The sequence below is a fragment of the Carassius carassius genome, chromosome 43, assembly GCF_963082965.1.
Source record: "Carassius carassius chromosome 43, fCarCar2.1, whole genome shotgun sequence".
Lineage (NCBI taxonomy): Eukaryota > Metazoa > Chordata > Actinopteri > Cypriniformes > Cyprinidae > Carassius > Carassius carassius.
In genome coordinates this window covers 20,087,633-20,113,580 of record NC_081797.1, presented here as the reverse complement: position 1 = coordinate 20,113,580, position 25,948 = coordinate 20,087,633, and the positions used below count along the sequence as shown (strand labels likewise).

At 39.5% G+C, this 25,948-nt stretch overlaps 1 pseudogene and 1 gene segment (V, D, J or C); both read right to left on the bottom strand.

The window, feature by feature from the left end:
- LOC132125477 (Ig kappa chain V-III region PC 2485/PC 4039-like) overlaps positions 1 to 8,930 on the bottom strand; it is a 370,198-nt gene extending 361,268 nt beyond the window's left edge. The window contains 1 exon segment of the V gene segment in view: positions 8,829 to 8,930. Coding sequence covers positions 8,829 to 8,877 — 49 coding nt within the window.
- Positions 3,229 to 3,962, bottom strand: LOC132125485 (immunoglobulin kappa variable 1D-13-like; annotated as a pseudogene).
- Positions 8,931 to 25,948: the final 17,018 nt, after the last annotated feature.

Genomic DNA, 25,948 nt, shown 5'->3' with positions numbered 1-25,948 from the left:
AAGAGGTGCAGGAGCAGTGAGAGATGCATTAAGATGTGCAGGAGCAGTGAGAGATGCATTAAGAGGTGCAGGAGCAGTGAGAGATGCATTAAGATGTGCAGGAGCAGTGAGAGATGCAGGAGCAGTGAGAGATGCATTAAGATGTGCAGGAGCAGTGAGAGATGCAGGAGCAGTGAGAGATGCATTAAGAGGTGCAGGAGCAGTGAGAGATGCAGGAGCAGTGAGAGATGCATTAAGATGTGCAGGAGCAGTGAGAGATGCATTAAGAGGTGCAGGACCAGTGATAGATGGAGTGAGAGTTGCAGGAGGAGCGAGAGATGCAGGAGCAGTGAGAGATGCATTAAGATGTGCAGGAGCAGTGAGAGATGCAGGAGCAGTGAGAGATGGAGTGAGATGTGCAGGAGCAGTGAGAGATGCAGGAGCAGTGAGAGATGCATTAAGAGGTGCAGGAGCAGTGAGAGATGCATTAAGAGGTGCAGGAGCAGTGAGAGATGCATTAAGAGGTGCAGGAGCAGTGAGAGATGCATTAAGATGTGCAGGAGCAGTGAGAGATGCATTAAGAGGTGCAGGAGCAGTGAGAGATGCATTAAGAGGTGCAGGAGCAGTGAGAGATGCATTAAGAGGTGCAGGAGCAGTGAGAGATGCATTAAGAGGTGCAGGAGCAGTGAGAGATGCATTAAGAGGTGCAGGAGCAGTGAGAGATGCATTAAGAGGTGCAGGAGCAGTGAGAGATGCATTAAGAGGTGCAGGAGCAGTGAGAGATGCATTAAGAGGTGCAGGTGCAGTGAGAGATGCATTAAGAGGTGCAGGAGCAGTGAGAGATGCATTAAGAGGTGCAGGAGCAGTGAGAGATGCATTAAGAGGTGCAGGAGCAGTGAGAGATGCATTAAGAGGTGCAGTGAGAGATGCATTAAGAGGTGCAGGTGCAGGTGCAGTGAGAGATGCATTAAGAGGTGCAGGAGCAGTGAGAGATGCAGGAGCAGTGAGAGATGCATTAAGAGGTGCAGGAGCAGTGAGAGATGCAGGAGCAGTGAGAGATGCATTAAGAGGTGCAGGAGCAGTGAGAGATGCAGGAGCAGTGAGAGATGCATTAAGAGATGCAGGAGCAGTGAGAGATGGAGTGAGATGTGCAGGTGCAGTGAGAGATGCATTAAGAGGTGCAGGAGCAGTGAGAGATGCATTAAGAGGTGCAGGAGCAGTGAGAGATGCATTAAGAGGTGCAGGAGCAGTGAGAGATGCATTAAGAGGTGCAGGTGCAGTGAGAGATGCATTAAGAGGTGCAGGAGCAGTGAGAGATGCATTAAGAGGTGCAGGAGCAGTGAGAGATGCATTAAGAGGTGCAGGAGCAGTGAGAGATGCATTAAGAGGTGCAGGAGCAGTGAGAGATGCATTAAGAGGTGCAGGAGCAGTGAGAGATGCATTAAGAGGTGCAGGTGCAGTGAGAGATGCATTAAGAGGTGCAGGAGCAGTGAGAGATGCAGGAGCAGTGAGAGATGGAGTGAGAGATGCAGTGACCATTATCACATACTATATATTCTTGTCTCATGCACCACTCTGTCTGGCTGTGTTAAATGTTACTTGTTAATTGTAATGGTTCATTGTTACTTGTAAACCGTCTCTCTAGTGCTAGTGTTACTTTGAGCTTGTTCTGCTGGAACCGTTTCTGCCTTTGTTTTGTTTTTGCCTTGTTGGCCTTTTTGTTCATATTAAAGTTTTTCCCTGCACTTGGACCCAGACCCTGTTTCCCCGTCTCTACCGTGCCGTGACAGTTGGATGTTGTGTTTTAATATTCATAAATACTACAAAAAACACTCTATAATTTTGTTAGGAGGTATAGCTTGTCTGTTAAGAAAATGTAAGCAAATGTGTTCACTGACTGCACATGGTGTGAATGGTTTGGTCACAAAAGACCGATTCTGTGCTAATTGTGTTTAGAGTTTTGAAAATGTGACAACTGGTTGGACAAACACTTGTTAGCGGCTGAAAAAACTGTAAACTGCACAAACTGAAATATAGAAAATGTTTGTATTCATATTTTATCACAAATTATATGTTTATATAAAGATTTTTTTTTGTGTGATAAAGTACAGTACAGCTTGGTTCAATACAGTTTAATTTATTCTGGAAAGATATCTATTTCTTATAAGATATATCTAATAGAAGCTATATTACAAACTTGTATTTAATTAATATTTAATTGAAAAATTATTTTAGAAATTTTTTAAATGAATGAAAACTGTTATGAACTTAAAACATTTTTGAATATATATTTTTAAAGATATTAACACAAATATTGTAACTACAAAAAAGCTGTTTCTTGCAGCAAAGTTTTGTAAGATTTTATCGTTTTACACTTTTCAAAACGTTACCATGATGCTTTCAACAGCTACAATAATTTTAATTATGTATGAGATATTGTGTTTACATCAGTATTTGATTCCTAAGCTACTTGCTGTGGTAAGCTTGCTAAGCAACATCAGGTCTGAGGACAGCAGTACTGGAGTCCTGCAGAAGGACGGTCTGAACATCTGGAACAGCAGCCTGACTCTCTCATGATGAGAAGTGAGGAGAGATCATTGTTCAGAGCAGATCCACTCACTCTCTCCTCTGGATTCTCACTGATGTCTCACATGGAGACCAACAGCACATGAGAGACTCCAATCATTCTCCACACTGAGCTTTACTCTCTCTCATCTGACATCTGCTCTGCTTTCACCAACAACATCAGAAAAGAGTGCATGTGTGCTTTTACACAGCTGTATCATGAAGCTCCTGTGAGGACGCTGAACATCTGCTGATGGAGCTGCTCTATTCTGAGAGGAACACAATCACTCAAATATGAGTTTGACTGTTTTACTCTTTATTCTCTGAAATGAGTCAGTTGTTTTGGAAAATCCACAAAAAGCCTCTTACTCCATTAATGTACAGGTACATCGAGAAAACTGCCAATAGTGCCCGAAGGAACCCTTTTCAGTCCTACATTGAAACATGTGTCCAATAGTGGTTTGTGTGATTGAGTTCTAAAATACCACATACTGTACCAGAAGAAAAAAAATACTGGATTTGTGTCACCTTCTTGTGACATGGCGAATGACGTAGTAACCAAATTGTAATATTATCATTGCATGTTTTGAGTTATTGGCAAATGTCAAACCATATCATAATAATGAGAATAAATGTTATATTGTGTCATGATGGAACTGCTGTTTGTGACATACTGTATCTCCTCAAGTGTGCTATTACATGGTCCATACTTTCCGTGCACTGATTTAAAGACCCTATAATGACACATCAAGAACTTTTTGAGTCTCCAAATAACCAAAAGTAAGTAAATAATAAATAAAGTAAATGTGTTTAATCTCATCCTCTCATCAGCAGCTGCAGTGTCTCTCAGCTGTATCAGTGCAGTCACTGTGACTCTGACTGACGGAGGTTTTTGTACGACTCTTTATCACTGTGTGAACACTGGACCACAGTGTACACTCTGACAGTAATAATCTCCTGTATCTTCAGTCTGGACTCCACTGATGGTCAGAGTGAAATCTTTTCCATAGTTTGATCCACTGCCACTGAATCTAGAAGGAGTTCCTGACTGAGTTCCTGAGGTTGTTTATGTCATGAATGAGGAGTTTAGGAGTTTCTCCAGGCTTCTGCTGATACCAAGCCAAATCATTAGAGGTTAGTCCTACATCCAGACTACACTCTATTGTAGCTGTTTGACTGAGCTGGACAGTTTTAACTTTAGGCTGAGTCACAGTGATTCCTCTGGATTCTGAATAAAAACAATAAACATGTAAATTTCACTTATAGCATAATATTGGCATATTAAAATAAAAACAGCCTAATAGTATTGTCACAAATGATAATTCTACCTTGAATAAAAGCTGCAATGGTCCAGACGAGGATGATGATGTTGTTCATTGTTGTTGTTGTGTCTTGTGTGATGATGAAGATTGTGTTCTGTTCTGCTCTCAGTCATGAAGTGTTAAACTCACAGCTCTATAAACACTCTCAGAGCACTGAAGCATGTGCTGACGATGCAAAGAAGTGGGCAGGATTCACAACAGACTGAGCTGCTAATATATATATATATATAGTCTTAGACATTATACCGCTATCAGTGTAGATGCAACACTTTCAGTTTCCAGTGCTGCTGTAGAAATAACATATTCATAACATATTCATATAATCTAGTCATGCATGATTCATTTGTCTATTACAGTTTTTTTACAATCGCTATGACAGTTTTTTCAATACCTTTAACAAGTTTCCTAAACTCTTAACACAGTTAGCACAACATCCGGCTTTGTAGGCTATACAATTAACACATTTCTTGTTGCTTTGATACAAAATGCATACAGTTAACACCAATTTAAAATGTTTGAACTTCTTTTACACACAAGCTCAACCAAGACCAAAACAATGCAATTTCACAGTCAAATTTTCAAATGCTTTCACATTGTATGCCAGAACAGATAACATCATGTTCTAAACATAACTTATATAGGCTAAAGTCAAAGTGAACAGCTGTTAATTTTGTGAATTGAAACACACATGGATACAATGGATGCTGCATGCCAAGGCATTACAGCTGAACAATACCAGAAGAGGATAAGGGATACCAAAAGATACTTCCCCAGATGCCTTGCCAGAGAAGATATCAGGTGTGATGTGGATGAGAACATGTGGCCAAACGTAGAATTATTAACTTTTTATTCTACTGTGGATTTTTCTGTTCTGTAAATTTTGTATTTTCACATAATGACACAAATAATAAATAAATGACAGCTATATTGCATTTTTTTCTTGTATTTTTGTTTTCTTTCCTTTTCTAATGTCCTGTTGCAAATAAAGTCTTTACTGCAGCAATTCTGTGTCTGTATTTTTTTTTCTTTTACATAAACTGTACATTTTATAAATCTACTCTGAGATGCTCATTATTTTTTTGTATTGAATTTCTGCAGGAAAAGAAACAAAATGCATGCATTTACTAAACCCAACGAAAGAAAAATGTAGAGAGGCTTCAAAAGAAACTACAGTGAAAAACACAATCTATGATCAATTGAATATACTGTCTATTGTATAAGGGCAGACCTGACACAAAATGATATATATAAATATAATATAAATAATTATATGCATTATAAAATAATATAGTTTCTGTAATTTCAGCTGATGATAGTGTTTTTTTATGTTTCATGTTATGATTGACTAAATGTTCCTGTTGGAAGAGAACATGTGTTAGTGTTTTGAATAATTATTTGATTTTGAAACATGTTTGCAGTGTTTTGTTAGACATAGTGTATTGTGTTAGTTTATTATTGTATTTAGAAAATTAGTTTTGGGGTTTAGTTTACAATGTGTGATTTTGAGCATGAAATTAACCGTTTTGCTAATTGTGTTTTTTTGTGTGTTGGTGCGTTAAGAGTTTAGGAAACTTGTTAAATGTATTGAAAAAAACTGTTATAGCGACTGTAAAAAACTGTAAGTGAAAGCATCTGATAATAAAGAAGTTGCCAAGATAAAGAGAGTAGCATTCAGCTATTTATGTGATTTCAAAAAATATTTTTTTTATTTTCTCCAAATTATGTAAAGAGCAGGTGCAGCCATTTGTTAATGTAATGTCTGGCTTCCAGTGTCATCTGCCTAGTTTTTACAAAATTATATACTTCATATTTTTGAAGAGATAATACATTAAATAAGTGGCATTTGAATATGAATGTATAATTCCTTTTCTAGTTCATTTAATGTTCTTATTCTTATGATATAATTTGTTCTGAGCTGAAGTCTTAACATAGCATTATTACATTGCAAAAAAAAAATAAAAATGCACAGAAGAAATATGAGAGAATATCTACTTAAATATATAAGATATTTCTGTTTTCACTGATTGCAGTCTTAATATGTTAGATTTTATTTATGAGGTTTGACTGAAATTAATATAGTGATTGTGTAGTTTGTATATTGCATATATACAACCCATTCTCAGTCCAAAGGCGTCAAAAACCGAAGCATGGTCAAGCGCCCCTAGCGTCATTTTATGACGCCAAATGTGCCTTTAGGCGTCGCAATATCGACGCACTACGACCTTCATTGCTTTCAGTGGGAAACTTTTGGCGTCAGGATTTCGACGCGAGGACATGAGATGTTTATCGCTATGAAATCACGTCCAAGAAGTCTCATTCAGCACACATCGCGATACTTGCTGTCAGTTCCACAGTTTGGGTGAGTAGTCGTATATATGCTCTTTTAATGCCTTTTATAAAGTGTATTCTGTCTTCTTTATTAATCAGATTAGAGCCATATGTTTAATCGCTGTATTATATTGGTCATCCGCGGCTGTCTTTGAGTTTCATTGCGTTTAAATAAATGAACACAGCTGCTAACTGGGGTGATTAAACTCTATCGGTCACGTGTCGTGCCATAGACCTTCGATCCGTTTTATATTAATTTCAGATTCAATGATTTAAGTTGTATTTGTAGTAAAATCATGGTAATCACAACACTTACAATAGTAATAAATGAAATGAATAAAACACAGTAAACAGGACATTTACCATGTTTTTACCACAGTAACTGTAGTTTTACTATGATATCTTAATAATCAACACAACCATACAATAATCACTAAACCAGCTATGTTTGTATCACTGTAATGTTAGTGTTTTTATGTGCTTTTATATGACAGATGTCACAGTAATCATATGTACTGTACCATGCTTTTAATACCTTTTAATGTAAATAAAAAAAACAAACAAAAAATAAAAAAAATTATAAAGAAATGTATTTTTCCACTGGCTGATCTTTCCATCTGCTGTGTTTGCTGCAACATTCAATAAAGCTTCTCAACAAACTCCATTTGTGTCTGACAACATCATTCAACTAACAGATGAAGATGCATGTAGTGTTTGTCCAGGTGTTTTTCAGAAGCTCGATCAGTAGCAGTAAATCTAGTCAAATAAAGCTCTTGGGGTTTGAACATGGTCTCTGGAGACAGAGCTGCTCTATTCTGAGAGGATCACAATCACTCCACCCTGACAATGCAAATGAGATTTTCAGCTCACACTCCCAGAGTCACTGTTTGATTGGTTACATGATCTGGACTGAAACACACCAGTTTCACTTCTGCTGTAGTCAAGAGATAATTCAAATATACTGAATATGAAAATAAAACATAAAAAGCCATTCTGATACAGATATTTTGTAAGAATGTAAATCTTTCTGTGAGTCAAATGGAAAGCATCATGTCCAGATATCAGAAGTGACTGAATGCAGTCTGTTCAGTTTGACTGACAGGAATCATATATTACATCTAAAACATGATGATCATATTAAACATTGACTCATTCTATTAAGAAATACAAGATTTCTGTTAGTCGTAATGATACTGTGTTATTAATGTCTGTGTTGATCAGTGTTGTGTGTGTACTTCTTCTGAACCATGAAGAGATATTTGTGGTTATTCTGCAGGTTTATGTGTTTGTTTACATTATGCCTGAATTTAAATTGAATTAAGATTTATTAAGATCAATGGATTTAGGAACATTTTTGTGAAGATGGTTTTATAAATTATTTGTACTGACATTTCAAAAATTCTATGTACATCTTCATAAATGAGGCTCCAGAACTCAAGCTCATATTTTATAATCAAATGTCACTCAGTGAATCATGAAAACTCCTGCAGATGAAGGAAATTATAACACAAGACTGTGTAATCAAATTCTGAAGCTCAAACACTGAGTCAGTTGTGTTGGACTGATGGAGAGATGAGGTTTGTTCACACTGAGAGTCTCAGCAGTCATACTGACCTTCTGAATGATTAAATCAACTGTTGATCTGTGATGAGACTCAGTCAATGATTCATTCTGATGTGTGTCCTTCAGTATCTGTGTCTCTCACAGCTGTTACTGAATCACTCTGGCTCCTAGTATCATGTATAAGATTCATATTAGAATTATTATTATTATTTTTAACAAGAGCCTTTTATTCCATCAATGCTCATGTACTTTAAAGACATTGTCGATGGCTCTGTCACAAGAAGGAACTCTTTTACAGTCCTACATGGAAACATGTCGTGTTATATTCATTATATGAAGCGTCTGTCTTCAGGTGATTTGTTTTCTGATGTTCAAAAATACCAGAAGGAAACATTAGTTGAGGGATGCCATCTCATATATGGCTTTAATGTGTGCTGTGTTAATCAAGTCATAATCTTATTGTGGCATGTTTTGCTATAATAGCAAATGTCAAATCATATAATAAGAAACAAGAATCGATGTTATATTGTACTGTGATGAAACTGCTGTTTGTTACAAACTGTATCTCCTCAAGCTGCAGTGTCTCTCAGCTGTATCAGTGCAGTCACTGTGACTCTGACTGACGGAGGTTTTTGTACGGCTCTTTATCACTGTGTGAACACATATTGACTGTTTGGATAGTGAAAACTCTGACAGTAATAATCTCCTGTATCTTCAGTCTGGACTCCTCTGATGGTCAGAGTGAAATCTTTTCCTTGGCTAGATCCACTGCCACTGAATCTAGAAGGAGTTCCTGACTGAAGGGTGTTTATGCTATAAATGAGGAGTTTAGGAGCTTCGCCAGGCTTCTGCTGATACCAGTATAAGCCGTTGCTGTATATTCCTGAATCTGTCCTACACTCTATTGTAGCTGTTTGACCGAGCTGGACAGTTTTAACTTGAGGTTGAGTCACAGTGATTCCTCTGGAGGCTGAATAAAATAAAATGAATTAGTTTGCAAATCTTCTTAATAACAAAATATTAAATTGATGTAAACAATATCATTATCATTACCAAAAATAGACATCCTACCTTGAATAAAAACCCCAATGGTCCAGATGAGGATGATGATGTTGTTCATTGTTGTTGTTGTGTCTTGTGTGATGATGAAGATTGTGTTCTGTTCTGCTCTCAGTCATGAAGTGTTAAACTCACAGCTCTATAAACACTCTCAGAGCTCCAGGGGTGTGTCTATGGTGTGGGCAGGTGTGGCTCCGATTCTTGCTAAGTCATGCTGCTCTCATACTGAGCAAACAGCTCTTTTTTCCTTACATTACTTTTATACTTAAACCATACTTTTACTTTTATACTTTAAGTAGTTTTTCAAACCAGTACTTTTACACTTTTACTTGAGTAAAAAGCTTGAGTTGATACTTCAACTTGGCTGGTTATATAGTCTTAATGGACCGCGTTTCAGTCATTGTAATATTCATTCCATTGTCTGACAACAGAAACATTAAAATATAGTAATAAAAACAGTTTTATTGAGAATTAAATTAAATGGCTAAATTAAATTGCAGTATGTGAGCATAGGGAGGCAATACAATACGACGCACTTACGTCATAAATATGCTAATTAGCGCATGACTTCATATAGTTCATGTTTTCATGATTTATTTGCATATCCTCTGATGTACATTCATGTTATAACTTGTATTAATGTAAAGAATTGTTCATTTAACTTGTGCTCCGTGCTACCGTTGTCATCATACCATGGACATAACCTGAGATGTTAAAGTCCACATGAAATCAAAATGTACAATATTTATTTTGTTAGTGCACATTGCTAGTCTTCAGTTCTCTCTTCACAGCAGTTCAGTCAGTGTACTGTTTGAGTAAATGAATTACTCCGGGATATTGGTTTGTTTGAACTCAGAGGGATTGTCAGCCACATTAAAAAAGTTAAAACAGCTTAAGTCATTTGTGGATTAATGCTTATTGGAGACGCAAACCATTTAAAACGATTCATTTCGATTTGGTGAACTCATTCAAGAAGATCCAGTTACATCGACTGATTCGTTCGCGAACCGGATATCACTAAACTGCAGTGTTTTGAACTCGCTCACAACAGACACGGAAGAGAAGACAATGCTGAATAAAGTCATAGTTTTTGCTATTTTTGGACCCAAATGTATTTTCGATGCTTCAAAAAATTCTAACTGACCCTCTGATGTCACATGGACTACTTTGATTATGTTTTTCTTACCTTTCTGGACATGGACAGTATACCGTACACACAGTGTGTCAGTTAGTATTGGAGGACTTTGAATGTTAAAGTGCAAATTAACCCCTGATCACTGTTCATGTGAGTTTGCTACTGTTACACTTAAAAATCATAGAAGGGTAAAAGTATTGGTATGATGTAAGCAACACAGCTACAACAAATAACACACTGGGTGTGTAGGCGGTGTTCGAAATGGTGTATGTATTTAGTGCATACAGAAATTTAGCAAAATATGCACAGTATACATAATGGATACTGTAGAAATACACTAACTTAAACAAAAAAAAATAGTATTTTCTATTATCCTTTTGCATTATCAACACACTATTTTCCTGTTTGACTCTGTAAAGCTGTTTTGGCACAATCTGTATTGTTAAAAAGAGCTATTATAAATAAATAAAGATGAATAATATCTTTCTGTCTACAGCGATTAAAGACTTCAATAGAAGGCACAAGAGTAAACGAGAGCAGATCAAATTCCATTTTATAATCCCCTATTACACCTTCCTCTTTCACCTAAATAGAAAACAGCCAGCAATCAAGAAAAAAGTAGTATTCACCAAATTAGAGTTGCTTGCAAATAAGTAACAAATCCACAATATTAGTAAGGACGAGCCAATTGTCACTGGGGAAAATTAATAGTAGTTTATAAAAAAAATAAAATAAAAAAAAAAGAGACAAGATCACAAAATAACGCAAAGGACGAGGCCCCAATTGTTACGTTCCCCTTCTTTGGTCTAGGGGGTTTAAAGGGGGAGTATCAAATGATGTAACAAAAATAAATAAAAATGTCAGAAAGCTCCTTTCCATCTATCCCAGCTCTAAATCCTTCTCACCTTTTACATCCAGAAGGATACACAACACCTTTTGATTTACACCTTGTAACAAAAGAAAACTGAAAAAAAAGTATTTTTTTTTAAGTATGCTTACTAAAGGGTTTCTTTTATTTAAAAAAAATGTTTATCCACATATTTATAAAGCAAACAAAGATCAGTGGTGTCAAAAGTATTGGCGTTCATTACTCAAGTAGAAGTATAGATACTAGGGTTTAAAAAGACTTTTGTAGAAGTTGAAGTATCAACTCAAGCTTTTTACTCAAGTAAAAGTGTAAAAGTACTGGTTTGAAAAATTACTTAAAGTATAAAAGTAAAAGTATGGTTTAAGTATAAAAGTAATGTAAGGAAAAAAAAAATGCCATTAAGAACAAAAGCTTAGGCCGTGCCACAGGGGCCTATTGTGCACTACCCCACCTCCTCAAAAAAACATTTTTCTAAAGGCCATAGGCCATAATGACTATAATGTTATATTAAAATGTTCATGTTGAAAATTTGGGATGCACTAGGCTACCCGTTTTTAGCCGCATATATGCCCATTGAAAATGAATGCACTTTAGTACAAAGCAAATACATTAAAGAACTAGAGATATGATGACTAGTTGCCTATAAGTATTGTAATGGTGCAAAAAGTCAAACTTCAGAGGTATTTCATCAATAACCTTTAATGGAATGTAAATGTGCATCCAAGCTTAGCTGCAGGAATCTGCGAGGGCAATGGACAAGAACATTAGTGCAGGCTTAGTAACAATTACCCTTGTATGGTTGTCTATATAAAATAAACATTAGTGCTGTCAAAATGAATGATTAATCCAAGTGAATAATCAAAAACTAAAAACAAATCATAATCCTGATACCTTCTTGATCGATACCTTCCTGTATTCACTACATACGTCTGCTATGTCCAGTGTTGGGGGGGGGGGGGGGTTTGGGGGGCGAGTTACAAAGTTGGTATAGCCTACTTATCACAACATTGTCAATCGCGGAGGACGAAGAGAAAGCACTACTTTGTTAAATGAGCCAGTAGTGAGAAATAATAACTTTTAAGTAGGGTCCGATGCCATTTCGATACTTTTAAAACAGTACCGGCGCCTAAACGGTGCCTGAACCGATACTTAAAAAAAAATAAGATCCACAAAAAAAATATGGATAACATTAAAGAACATTACAAATATTTAAAATAAATCCATAGCTTTCACCTTGGATGCTCTCATTTCTCAAGTTGTGCTTCCCTTACTGTAAGGCTAATAAATGTATTTCACAATCTGGGTCATTATTTAATACAAAACCACACATAATGTTTCTACTGTATCTCTGTCACTCACTCTGATATTTAGTTAAGATGAGTGCTGTCTGTCACTGTCTTTAATCAGTTCTGTGAATTACTGTATGCTCATTCTTTATAAAGTAGCAACAATGTCGTTTTTAAAATACAGTACTGTGCAAAAGTCTTAGGCACGTTAGTATTTTCACCCCAAAAAAGGGTTTTAAGCCAGTTATTTATATCTTTTGCTGTAGTGTGTCAGAAGGAAAAATCAGTTTGCCATTAATTTTAATAATAATCTAGCGCGATTTTGAATGCACAAGCAGTCTGACAACGGCTAAATGAATGTTTGGAAATGTAAACTGATATATTATACTGACACACGTGTGTACTACAGCAAAATATATAAATAACTGACCGAACACCATTCTTTTAAGTGAAAATACTAACGTGCCTAAGACTTTTGCACAGTAGTGTATGTATAAAGTACGTATGATTAAATTAAGTATATTTAAATAAGTGTAATTAAAGTATGTGTTCGTTCATATGTGTTAAGGGCTAGATTTTCCCTGGAGGAAACAGCTGTTTAGTGATGAGCAGCGAAAAATTTACAGTAGATGAGAAACCGACTGCTCCCTTGTGACCTTTTGTAAACTGTATTTATGACAAAGAACTGCACAGATACGGATATTCTAACAGTCTATCGATAAACACATACCTTGTGTCCTCTGTTTGTGTTAAAGTGCGCTTGCGCTGCTCTGCTGTGGTCTGCGGATTGAAGAGCATGCTGAAAGACGGGGAGGAGCCGGTTTCATATGAAATTTAAGGGGACTGACTTTGAGGCGATCGGATACCGGTTCCATACCCAACCCTACGTTTAAGAAATAAATTTTTTGATAAATGAACCCAACATGTCCTTGCTGGAGTGTTATGTGATTTGAGTCATGTGCAGGTCCGATGGATCACGCACAAACCAATAGGGTGTCGGAATGGTATATGTTTATACTTCTCATCCAATCACAATCAAATTCACTCTATCCAGATGGCGCAATTTATCTGTATAGTTTTTTTTTTTTTTTTTGATGACAAGCCGGAATGAAATAGCAGTAACGAAGCTATTTTTAAAATGTAAGGAGTAGAAAGTACAGATACTTGCTTGAAAATGTAAGGAGTAGAAGTAAAAAGTCGGCTGAAAAATAATTACTCAAGTAAAGTATAGATACCCCAAATTTCTACTTAAGTAATGTATCGAAGTATTTGTACTTCGTTACTTGACACCTCTGACAAAGATCAACAAACAAACAAAACAAGTTTAAATAATCAGATCTTCAGGAGAGGGCCAGGCCAAAATAACAAACAAAACAAGGTTTAAACCCAGATCAATTCCCTAACAAATGAAAAGAAAAATAAAGACAGTGGTCTTACCTCTTTCCCTAACTAGCAAGAAATAAACAGGAGAAAGTTTAGGGATGGATAATCCAAATAAATTGGCGTCCGTCTCCCTTTTTTAAACATTTAAAGGTACAATTTGTTAGATATTTGCAGTAAAATATCCATAACCACTAATAATAACCACTAAGCTAGTGTTATATATTTTGTCCAGCTGATTATCAAACCACGCGATTGTTATTGTTTTGGTAGTGCGCCCTCTAGTGGCAGGTCCTACAGCCTATAGCTTTAAGCTCACACAGTCTAAATGGTCGTTTAGACAACAGGTTTCTCCACAGAATATAAGTTCTCTTTTCAACAGCAGTTCACACAACAATGTCTGGGATAGCTGGAGAGGGATTCATGTCAATCACAGTCTCTTTGCTGCTTTATACAGGCTGCCAACAGAAAAGCCAGCTCCTGCTAATTAACATCAGCTGCGGACGATTTGGAGTGCTGCATGTAAGAAAGAAAGAAAAAAAAAGAACACATTCACCAGCACAATACAAACACAAGTCTACGTCACGGAACGTAACCATTGATGAAAAAATCATTATCATGCAAGCAATAACAAACACTTTTAATGTACTTTATGTGAAAGAGATTTATTATTTAAAAGTATTTTGCCCAAACTAGTTGACTAAGAGGGCTTTTACACTGGGCTCGTGGGTTTAGTGTGCCCCCTACCTTATTACTCACCGAATTGCTGGGTACCTGCCTAAGGCCCTGCTCCGGGGTTACAGAGCAAGTAGAAGAGCCTGACTACATCCCTCCCAAGGAAGACTCCCCTAACCATCTTACCGTAAGACCGTGCACCTGCCGTATACGTACCCGACTGATATCATTCACCTCAAATTTCACACCTGTGAACGAAGGAAGGAAGGAAGGTTGCAATTACATACTTACCGGAGGAGACTTACCGGACCTCTCACTTGCCCAAACACATCCTCACCTGAAGGCTGTGTATCTGCTGTATACGTACCTGACTGATATCCATCCGTCCCAAATTCTGCATCCGTGAAAGGAGGAAGGAAGGTTAGAAGTACCTAATTGCCAGAGGAGACGCACTAGACCGTTTGCTTGTCAATCGTATCCCCACCTGTCAAAGACTTACTTGACCACCCACCTGTTCTCTCTCCATCCATTGCGGGGTCCGCACAGAGGAAGAGGGCGGAAGAGTCCCCGGTCGCTGCACCGTTCACCTTCGATTCCTGAGGGCAACAAAGAAGAAGATTTTAGATTAGGATTTTCAATTTGCTTTTACTTCAAAATAAAACTTGTTAAATTTATTCTCTGTCTCTGACTCTTCCCTCTGATACGCTCCTCGAGGTGGTCTTGGTTCAGGGGTGGGCGCAGTCTAGCTTGGGCCACCCGACCTGTGACACTCGTTTGCTGCGGTCCGAGCCCGAGAGCGATTGCTCCCGCCACCGCCTGCAGCGTTGGTCTTCTTCTTCTACTTCAATGAATCTTATTGGCAGCTTACAATCTTTGTGCATTACCGCCATCTACTGGATTGAGGTGTCATCACATTGGGAAGTCATAAATAAATGTATATATAATAATAATAAAAAAATTAATAAAATAAAAATAAAAAGGAGATCAGAGCCCAAGCTTCAGTTAGCGCTGCGTATTTAGCTCCTCCAGCTTTAACCGCAGCTCAACCTCCAACCCCCCCCCCAAAAAGGAATACTTAAATTGGGCTAAAGTCTTCTTGCTAGTTGTTTCTTTTATAAACTCTATCACCACTTTGGTTGTAGACTGTGTTCTAGGTAGACTTAACAGGTTGCTCAAAGTAACAGAGTTCTTTGTTACACTCCTAAATTTTTCTCTTTCTTCCGAGTACTGCCTACATGTCAGAAGTACATGCTTTACGGTTTCTGTTTCCGTACAATATGGGCACATTCCTGTCTCATGTTTCCCTATTGTGTGTAAGCCGCTATTCAGTCCTGTGTGTCCCAACCTTAGCCTGGTGAGCCAGGTTTCCTCCTGTCGTGAAAGTGAGCTGATCATTTTAACTGTTACATGCTGTTGAATACTATATAAATGTATTAAAACATTTTTCCCTCTATACCATTTATCTTGCCAGAGTTTATGAATACCTTCTTTAATTATTGTTTTCAATTCTGATTTGCTGAGTGGAACCTGTACTTCTACTTGTTCTGCTTTAAATGCTTATTTTGCCAACTCGTCTGCCCTCTCATTACCCTCAATACCTGTGTGCGCTGGAACCCAAGTGAACTGTAATATTAGCTTCTGTTGATTTATCCTGAAAATCATCTGATGAACTTCATCTAAAAGATCCTGTCAGCATGCAGATTTCCAAGTCTGGATGCTAGTTAGGGAAGACAGAGTCCGAACAAATAACAGATTTATTTGGTTTCACTTCTTCTACCCACTGTAGTGCCATTATGATGGCTATCATCTCTGCAGAAAAGATTGATAGTTGGTTTGAGGTTCTTTTTTGTAGTGTAACATTACATTTAGGAATGTATTCAGTCACCCCCATTTTACCTGCTGGTTCTTTGGATGCATCTGTAAATATTTGTACTGTGTCATTATGCATTACTTCTAGATACTGCTGTACACTTTGATACATTCCTGTCTTGATTATATTTTTAGCTTCCAGATTCACTACATGATAGCTGAAAAACCAAGGTGGAATTGTGCTGAAGTTAACATTTTTGCTGCAAGGTATAGTACTGATTCCCATGTCATCTGCCTCTTTATTGCTATTCCGTCCAAAACTGCTATTCACAGTGCGATCATATTACCAGCATTCTTCTAACACCAGTTTTTTAGGATGTGTAGTTTCATGCCCTTGTAAATTTACCCAATATGCTAAAGAAAGTTTTAACCTCCTAAGATTTAAAAGCATCTCCCCTACTTTTACCTGCAGGGTTGGGATGGGTGATGTTCGGAAGGCTCCACTACACAGTCGGAGAGCTTTGGCCTGCACCTTGTCCAGTTCAGCTAATGCAGTTTTTGCTGCTGTTTTGTATACTGTACATCCATAGTCAAACACTGATCGGATTATTGCAATATAAATTATTTTCAAAGAAGATCCTGACGCCACCCAGCTGTACCCAGAAAGACACTTCAAAAGATTGATTGCTTTCTTACATTTGTCTACCATTTTCTGAACATGATTTTTAAAAGTAAGTTTACTATCAAACCACACACCAAGATATCTTAAGTCATTAACCTGTTTGAGAGATTGTCCATTTATCTTAAGATCTATTGTGGGTACTACCCTTTTCTTAGAAAAACAGATGAATTGCATTTTTTTTCCACTGAGAGGTGGAACCCCCAGTCAAATGACCATTTTCCAACCTGATTAAATGCTGTTTGCATCCTTTGCTGTAAAATGTCAATATTATGGCCCCTTACCTACAACGCTCCATCATCTGCATATAATGTCCTGTTTATCCTTTGGTTCACTCCATCAAACACATCATTAATCATTATATTAAAAAGAATTGGACTGCATACACTACCTTGTGGGATGCCATTTTCTATTTTGTATGTGCTTGATGACTCTGACCCTATCCTGACCTCTATTATCTTTAAAAAATCTTTGATCCAGTTGAACATTTTACCTCCTATTTCCATTGTATTCAACTTAATTAAAAGTCCTTCTTTCCACAGCATGTCATAAGCCTTCTCTATAACAAAAAAGGTTGCCAAAACAGATTATTTGTTAACGTGTGCTTTACGTATGTCATTCTCCAGGCAGACTACCGGATCCATAGTTGTTCTTCCATTACGGAATCCACTCTGATATGGTGTAATCCGCCCTCTGCTTTCTAATTTGTACACTAAACTTTTAGTAATCATCCTCTCCATGAGTTTACATAGGTTAGACGTTAACACTATTGGTCTATAACTTTTGACATTCATTTTATCCTTTCCTGGTTTCCCTATAGGGACTATTACTGAGTGTTTCCACCCAGTAGGCAGTTTTCCTCGCTCCCAAATTTTGTTATATAAAACCAGTATTACATTTTTTACCACATCAGATAATTATTTGATCATTTTATAGCATATCCCATCTCTCCCTGGTGAGGTATTTTTAACACCTATCAATGCTTTTTTTAGTTCAAACAGTGTGAAATCTGCATCTAGTGAGCTCTCCCCCACCACTTTTATCCCCAGAATATTTTTATTTTCTTCAATGATCCTCATTCTTATAGCTAGCTCTTCACTGGAGAGGTTATGTGAGCTATGTATCCTTACAATGGATTTTGCAAGCATCTCAGCTTTTTCTCTACTGGTTACTGCCTAAGTGCCATTATCTCTTAATACTGGTAGTGAAAAGTCCCTTCTTATGCCACCCACCTTTCTGATCATTCCCCATATATCATACATTTTTATTCCTGTCCCAATATTACTACAGAAATATCTCCAATATTTCCTTTTAGCTTCTCTTATAATTCTTTTGGCTTTAGCCTCTGCTCTTTTATACTCCAATAAATTATAAAATGAATGATTAGATTTAACACTTTTAAATGCTTTATTCCTGTTTTTAACAGCCTCTCTACACTCATCAGACCACCATGGTACCATTTTATTCTTCTTTGCTCCAAATGTTTTACCTATTGATTCCTCTGCTGACTTGTATATTATGTTAAAAATCATATCATTCAACTCCTCAATGTCGTCACTCAAATTTGGCATGACATCAATTAATTTGCTGATTGTTTTGAAATTATACAGCCCTCAATTGGCCCTTTTCATTCGCCATCTTGAAATCCAATTTATTCAAAACTAATATTTTGACTCCTTATTTTAACCCAGATAGGATAATGATCACTACCCATTGCATTGTCACTGCTCACATCCCATGTGCAAGTACCTGCTAGTTGTTGAAACACAAAAGTAAGATCGATTGCAGTTTTTGTTTTCCGTCACCTGGTTTTCTCGTGTTCCCTCGTGTTTTCTAGTTCCTAGTTTCTTGTTTGTTTTGTTTCTGGACTGATTATATGGTTATGACCTACTTGCCTGTTTGGATACTGATTTTTGTATTACCCATTAAACACACTGCTTCTGGATCTCTCGTTTTCTGTGATCGATCATTACAGAAGGACTCCATCACACCCAGATCCAGCGGTGTGGGATTTCATGTCCTTTCCCCAGCCAGCATGGAGGAGCGGAGGGGGAGATTCCTAAAATCAACCACCCTCCGTCAAAAGGGGAATGAGGTGGGTGGTGTGGCACAACAATTCTGGACCCTGGCGGTAGGATTGGGGTATAATGATGTGGCCTTGAAAGACTTTTTTAACGCCTGCCTAGACAACCCTGTGCCTGAGAGGGAGATGGATTAGATGGAGATCTTTGATTTTTGGGGGTTCATACTGTACCTGCAACATCGGTCTCAGTGGGATACCCCAGCCAAACCTGTCTCTCCAGGTGGGATGGCCGACTCTTGACCGGGGTCTCCAGACAGGAGGACCGCCAGCCCAGCGCCACTGCACAATATGAACATCAGTCCAGCGCCACAGCACAAGGTGGTCGCCAGCCCAGCACCACTGCACAAGATGGCCGCCAGCCCAGCGCCACAGTACAAGGTGGTCGCCAGCCGAGCGCCACTGCACAAGATGGCCGCCAGTCCAGCGCCACTGCGCAATATGGCCGCCGGCCCAGCACCACATCGCAAGTTGGCCGCCGGCCCAGCACCACTGCACAAGATGGCCGCCGGCCCGGCACCTCTGCACAAGATGACAGCCACAGTTGACCCTCCCGAGTCGAGTCAGGTCCCCGTTGACCCTCCAGAGTTGAGTCAGGTCCCCGTTGACCCTCCAGAGTCGAGTCAGGTCCCCGTTGACCCTCCAGGGTCGAGTCAGGTCCCCGTTGACCCTCCAGAGTCGAGACAGGTCCCCGTTGACCCTCCAGAGCCGAGTCAGGTCCCCGTTGAACCTTGACCCTCCAGAGCCGAGTCAGGTCCCCGTTGACCCTCCAGAGCCAAGTCAGGTCCTCGTTGACCCTTCAGAGATGAGTCAGGTCCCCGTTGACCCTCCAGAGTCGAGTCAGGTCAAGTCACCATTAACACTCATGAATTAAGCACTACTGTTCCTCAGTTAGACCTCAGGAGTCAAGTCAAGTCACCGTTGATCTTCATGGGCAAAGTCAAGTCACCGTTGATCTTCATGGGCAAAGTCAAGTCCCCAGTGTTCTTCCTGAGCAAAGGCAAGTCACCGTTGATCTTCAAGAGCAAGGGCAAGTCACCGTTGATCTTCATGAGCAGAGTCAAATCACCGTTGATCTTCCTGAATCCAGTCAAAACACTACGGATCTACAATAGCCTCTCCACGTCTCTGCTGAACTACCAGAGCCTCTCCACGTCTCTGCTGAACTACCATAGCCTCTCCACGTCTCTGCTGAGCTACCAGAGCCTCTCCACATCTCTGCAGAACTACCAGAGCCTCTCCACGTCTCTGCGGAACTTCCAGAGCCGAGTCACATCTCAGCCGAACTCCCTGAGCGCTTGACTTATAACCTGTTCATGTTCTCTATTTCAGACTTACCTAACCCGACTTGCTCTCCTGTGCCATCGATCCCACTGTGGTGGTCTTCGGCACCGCCCTGGTGGGCGGCTGTCTCGACCGCACAGCTGTGGTGGTCTTCTGTGCCGCCCTGGTGGGCTCCTGTCTCGACCGCACGGCTGTGGTGGTATTCTGCGCCGCCCTGGTGGGCTTCTGTCTCGACCGCACAGCTGTGGTGGTCTTCTGCGCCACCCTGGTGGGGTACTGTCTCGACCACACGGCTCCAGTACCACCTGATCCACCCTGGATACCTGCCCTGTCGGCTCGGCCCTGGGCCCCTGAACTTTCTGTTCCCTCCTGGCCTTGTGTTTTTTTTTTTTTTTTTTTTTCTTTATGGACCTGGCCCTCCGTCCCTCCCCCTGCTTCTCCGCCGGTCCTTCTCCCTACTGTTCTCCTTGTGGTTGTTGTTTTGTTTTTTCACTTCCTGTCTCTGTTTCCTGCTATGGACCTGGCCCTCCGTCCCTCCCCCTTATCCTCCACCAGTCCACCTCCCTCCTGGTCGCTGTGTTCCTTGGTTTGTTTTGTGTTCGATGGAGCATCTGGTAGCTGCTCTGTAGAGGAGGGAGTAATGTCACGGTGTCTGGTCTGTGTTTCCCTGGGTGTCAACTAGTGGTCTCACTTCCCCTTAGGCACCCCACTGCAGGCACTACATTTCCCACAAAGCCTTTTCCCTTCATCACAGTTAATTGCACACCTGTTATTGCACTCAGCTGTCTCCACTTCCTTCATTATCCTGTCCATATATACCAGTCTTTATCATTCTGTTTTCATGGAGTCCTTGTTTTTCGTCGCCTGGTTTTCTCGTGTTCCCTCGTGTTTTCTAGTTCCTAGTTTCTTGTTTGTTTTGTTTCTGGACTGATTATATGGTTATTACCTCTTGCCTGTTCGGATACTGATTGTTGGATTACCCATTAAACACACTGCTTCTGGATCTCTCGTTTCCTGTGATCGATCATTACACTTTGGAGTTTTCCACATCAAATACACTCTCCAACATGTTCCTAGTTATTTTTTGACAAGGATTATAAAATGCCGCGTTTCCACCGAAATTACCCGGAACATTTGTACCAGGAACTTTTTTTCCCAGAAACTTTTTCCCCCCAGACCTGTTGCTTTCTGCGTTTCCACCGCGGTGTAAAGTACAGGGAAGATTAGGCAAATATACTGTGACGTAGGTCTGCGCGCGTTTCTCAATACAAAGTACGCTGATTTTGGACGTGCATTCTCTGTAGTTCAGATTTTGTGCATTCGAATCGGGAGTGTGATGTCCGCGACGACGCAAGTCCAGTAAATCTGCAAACAGCAGCGTACTTGATAACTTCAGTCAGCTGACCATGGCTACTGCTATTTTCCTCTCTGTATATTTTCAATAAAACGAAATAGGATATCAAATACCACTGCCTCCTTTCGTTTACATTTAAGCATAATAACAGCTGCAGAAATGTACTTAGTTCAGGGATATGTGTATATATACAGCCATTACAATGAAACGAAATATTATATAGATTTGCCTTTTTTATTTTCATTTTAACATATAGATAAATTGAATACAGACCAAAGATAACCTGTTATATTTACCCAAAACGAATTATATTTTATGTTTAACCACTAAAGAGACATCAGAGCCAGCGGCACACATCAGAAGGTCTAGCCGAGGTGAGGCTGCTTCTCGGCGGATAGATTATCACTGAGCTCCCGCTGGTCGCGTGGAGCTGACCGTTTCTGAGATCACTTTCTGCCACTTTTGCAATTATCTTAGTTCTCTCTGTTCGGCTACATGCTTGAGCAGAACAGTTTATGATTTCTAACGTTGGCATTTAAAGCATCTCATTGGGGGAGGGATATACGGCCTTACTATGTAGCTGACATACCCAATTCTGATTCTTTCAGGGATTTTGTCTTCCTCTAAAGTCAACAATACAGATAGGCTAGGCCCCTTAACACCATCTCCTGTGAAAGGTAAACGTTAACTCTCGTTGCTCGCACAACTCTGGCATTAACCCTGATTTCTTCTTCAGTTATCTCAGTTGACACTCCAGATATTACACAGGACACAACGCGACTGAGCATAGTTGTTTTTTTTTTTTGTTATTTTGGTGCTATTATGCACAGCATAATAATTAATTGTAATTATTTAATTTTGATATCATTAATTTTAATTATTTAACAGTGATATTGACAGTGTTACGCATGCACGGGATACTTTACTTCCTGAACAAGTGCGCGCCCAAGTCCGTGTTGCTTGCACATTCACGTGAACCGTTCCACAGTTCGGGAGCAACAGAACTCAGACCACCTTCTCCAGGTAGTCTCGGGTTCGGTACCCCAGTGCGTGCCAGGGTCCAATGACAGCATTCGTTAGCGATATTTCATGCGAACTGTGCCCCGTTCTGCACTAAACTGCCAGTGTGAAAGCCCCCTAATTGTCATCAGCAGCTGAAGTGTTTCTACTCTCAGTGTGTTGAAGTGTTTCTCTCTCTGCTGGAGTTTGTGTTCACTCACGTGGAATAGAGGTTTTTGTACGAGTGTTTCATTAGATTGTATCACGGTGGTGGACTTTCAGTGGAGGAACTAAACTGGTGCTCGGTAAGTCTGTCTTATTAATTCTTCTGTACAAAAATATTATAGTTTAATAAAAAAAAAAAAAAAAAGAAGAGAATAAGAAAATGTTAAAACAGTCAAAACTGGAATGGAAAAGCATCATGTCCAGACAGCAGAAGTGAATGAATGCAGTCTGTTCAATTTGATTTGAATCATTTATTACATTTAAAACATGATGATCATATTAAAATAATGACTCATTCTCTTAAGAAACAGAAAAAGATTTCTGTTAGTAGTAATACTATATAAGTCTTGTGTGTGATTGCGTTAATCAGTGTTGTGTTTGTGTGATTGTGTTGATCAGTGTTGTGTGTGTGTGATTGTGTTGATCAGTGTTTTGTGTGTGATTGTGTTGATCAGTGTTGTGTTTGTGTGATTGTATTGATCAGTGTTGTGTGTATGTGTATGTGTGTGTGTGTGTGTGTGTGTGCGTGTGTGTGTCTTGATCAGTGTTGTGTGTGATTGTGTCGATCAGTGTTGTGTGTATGATTGTGTTGATCAGTGGTGTGTGTGTGATTGTGTCTATCAGTTTTGTGTGCGATTGTGTCGATAGGTGTTGTGTGTGTGTGATTGTGTTTATCAGTGTTGTGTGTGTGTGTAATTGTGTTGATCAGTGTTTTGTGTGATTGTATTGATCAGTGTTGTGTGTGTGTGTGATTGTGTCGATCAGTGTTGTGTGTGATTGGGCCCTATCTTGCACCCAGCGCAATTGACTTTGTACACCGACGCATGTGTCATTCCTATTTTGCAACCGGGCAAAGCGTGCTTTTCCCTCCACAGAAGCACGTCGCTAAACTAGGGAATGAACTTGCGCTCCCTGGGCGGTTCAGCGCAAAAAAGGAGGCGTGTTCCGGTGCAAACGTTCCTTCATGCTATTTTGCAGGTTTAGAAAACAATTGCGCCACTAACCAGGAAAAAATAGTTTAAAGTCAGTGGCGCGTTGCACATGCTTGGCCATAATCAATGTAGCGTGTGCACAACGCGCACGATTCTCTCATCTACACAGAAGCAGCAGTTATCATTTTTGCAAATCATACATTATTACGATAGATAGATAGATAGATAGATATAGAGATAGATATAGCTTACACATTTACCCAAATTATAATACGCCTTTTTAACCGAAGTTATTTTGGGTGGGTTTCTCCATCCCCAACGTCCCTGACGAGAGCGTTACTCTCCTTGGCTGTGAACCGCTCCTGGCGCGCGTCTGGCAAATCCGCCGTTATAATAGGAATCCGATTTAGAACAAGCGCGCCTGCTCTTAAAGTGAATGTGAGATGATGCTCTGATTGGTTTATTTCACGTAACGCCCAAAGCACACCTATGAATAATGAAGCTACTTTAGACCAACCCATTTTAGATTTGCGCCTGGCGCAAGAGCCGTTTATCCCACCGAGAAAATAGCAACAGCGCCGAGACCCGCCCACAAAGTTACTTGACACTTGCGTTTCAGATCGTTAAAATAGGGCCCATTGTGTCGATCAGTGTTGTGTGTGATTGTGTCGATCAGTGTTGCATATGATTGTGTCGATCAGTGTTGTGTGATTGTGTCGATCAGTGTTGTGTGTGTGATTGTGTTTATCAGTGTCGTGTGTGTGTGTGTGATTGTGTTGATCAGTGTTTTGTGTGATTGTGTTGATCAGTGTTGTGTGTGTGTGTGATTGTGTCGATCAGTATTGTGTGTGATTGTGTCGATCAATGTTGTGTGTTATTGTGTCGATCAGTGTTGTGTGTGATTGTGTCGATCAGTGTTGTGTGTGATTGTGTCAATCAGTGTTGTGTGTGATTGTGTCGATCAGTGTTGTGTGTGTGATTGTGTCGATCAGTGTTGTTCGTGATTGTGTCGATCAGTGTTGTGTGTGATTGTGTTGATCAGTGTTGTGTGTGATTGTGTCGATCAGTGTTGTGTGTGACTGTGTTGAGCAGCGTTGTGTGTGACTGTGTTGAGCAGCGTTGTGTATGTGATTGTGTTGATCAGTCTTGTGTGTATTTGATTGTGTTCCAGTGTTGTGTGTGTGATTGTGTCGATCAGTGTTGTGTGTGTGTGATTGTGTCGATCAGTGTTGTGTGTGTGATTGTGTCGAACAGTGTTGTGTGCGATTGTGTTGATCAGTGTGGTGTGTGATTTTGTTTATCAGTGTTGTGTGTGTGATTGTGTTGATCAGTGTTTTGTGTGATTGTGTTGATCAGTGTTGTGTGTGTGTGTGTGTGATTGTGTTGATCAGTGTTGTGTGTGTGATTGTGTCGATCAGTGTTGTGTGTGATTGTGTCGATCAGTGTTGTGTGTGATTGTGTCGATCAGTGTTGTGTGTGTGTGATTGTGTTGATCAGTGTTGTGTGATTGTGTTGATCAGTGTTTTGTGTGTGTGATTGTGTTGATCAGTGTTGTGTGTGTGATTGTGTTGATCAGTGTTGTGTGTGATTGTGTCGATCAGTGTTGTGTGTGTGATTGTGTTGATCAGTGTTGTGTGTGTGATTGTGTTGATCAGTGTTTTGTGTGTGTGATTGTGTTGATCAGTGTTGTGTGTGTGATTGTGTTGATCAGTGTTGTGTGATTGTGTTGATCAGTGTTTTTTGTGTGTGATTGTGTCGATCAGTGTTGTGTGTGATTGTGTTGATCAGTGTTGTGTGTGTGATCGTGTTGATCAGTGTTGTGTGTGATTGTGTTGATCAGTGTTGTGTGTGATTGTGTTGATCAGTGTTGTGTGTGATTGTGTTGATCAGTGTTGTGTGTGTGATCGTGTTGATCAGTGTTGTGTTTGATTGTGTCGATCAGTGTTGTCTGTGTGTGATTGTGTTGATCAGTTTTGTTTGTGATTGTGTTGATCAGTGTTGTGTGATTGTGTTGATCAGTGTTTTGTGTGTGTGATTGTGTCGATCAGTGTTGTGTGTGTGTGTGATTGTGTCGATCAGTGTTGTGTGTGTGTGTGTGATTGTGTTGATCAGTGTTGTGTGTGTGTGATTGTGTCGATCAGTATTGTGTGTGATTGTGTCGATCAGTGTTGTGTGTGATTGTGTCGCTCAGTGTTGTGTGTGTGATTGTGTTGATCAGTGTTGTGTGTGTGATTGTGTTATAGAGCAGCTGCAGTGTCTCTCAGCTGTATCAGTGCAGTCACTGTGACTCTGACTGACAGAGGTTTTTGGATGAATCTTCGAAGGTCATGGGCCTCATAAAATACATCTAAAAGTAAGAAATAAATTGGGATTTATGAAAGAAAGAAAGAAAGAAAGAAAGAAAGAAAGAAAGAAAGAAAGAAAGA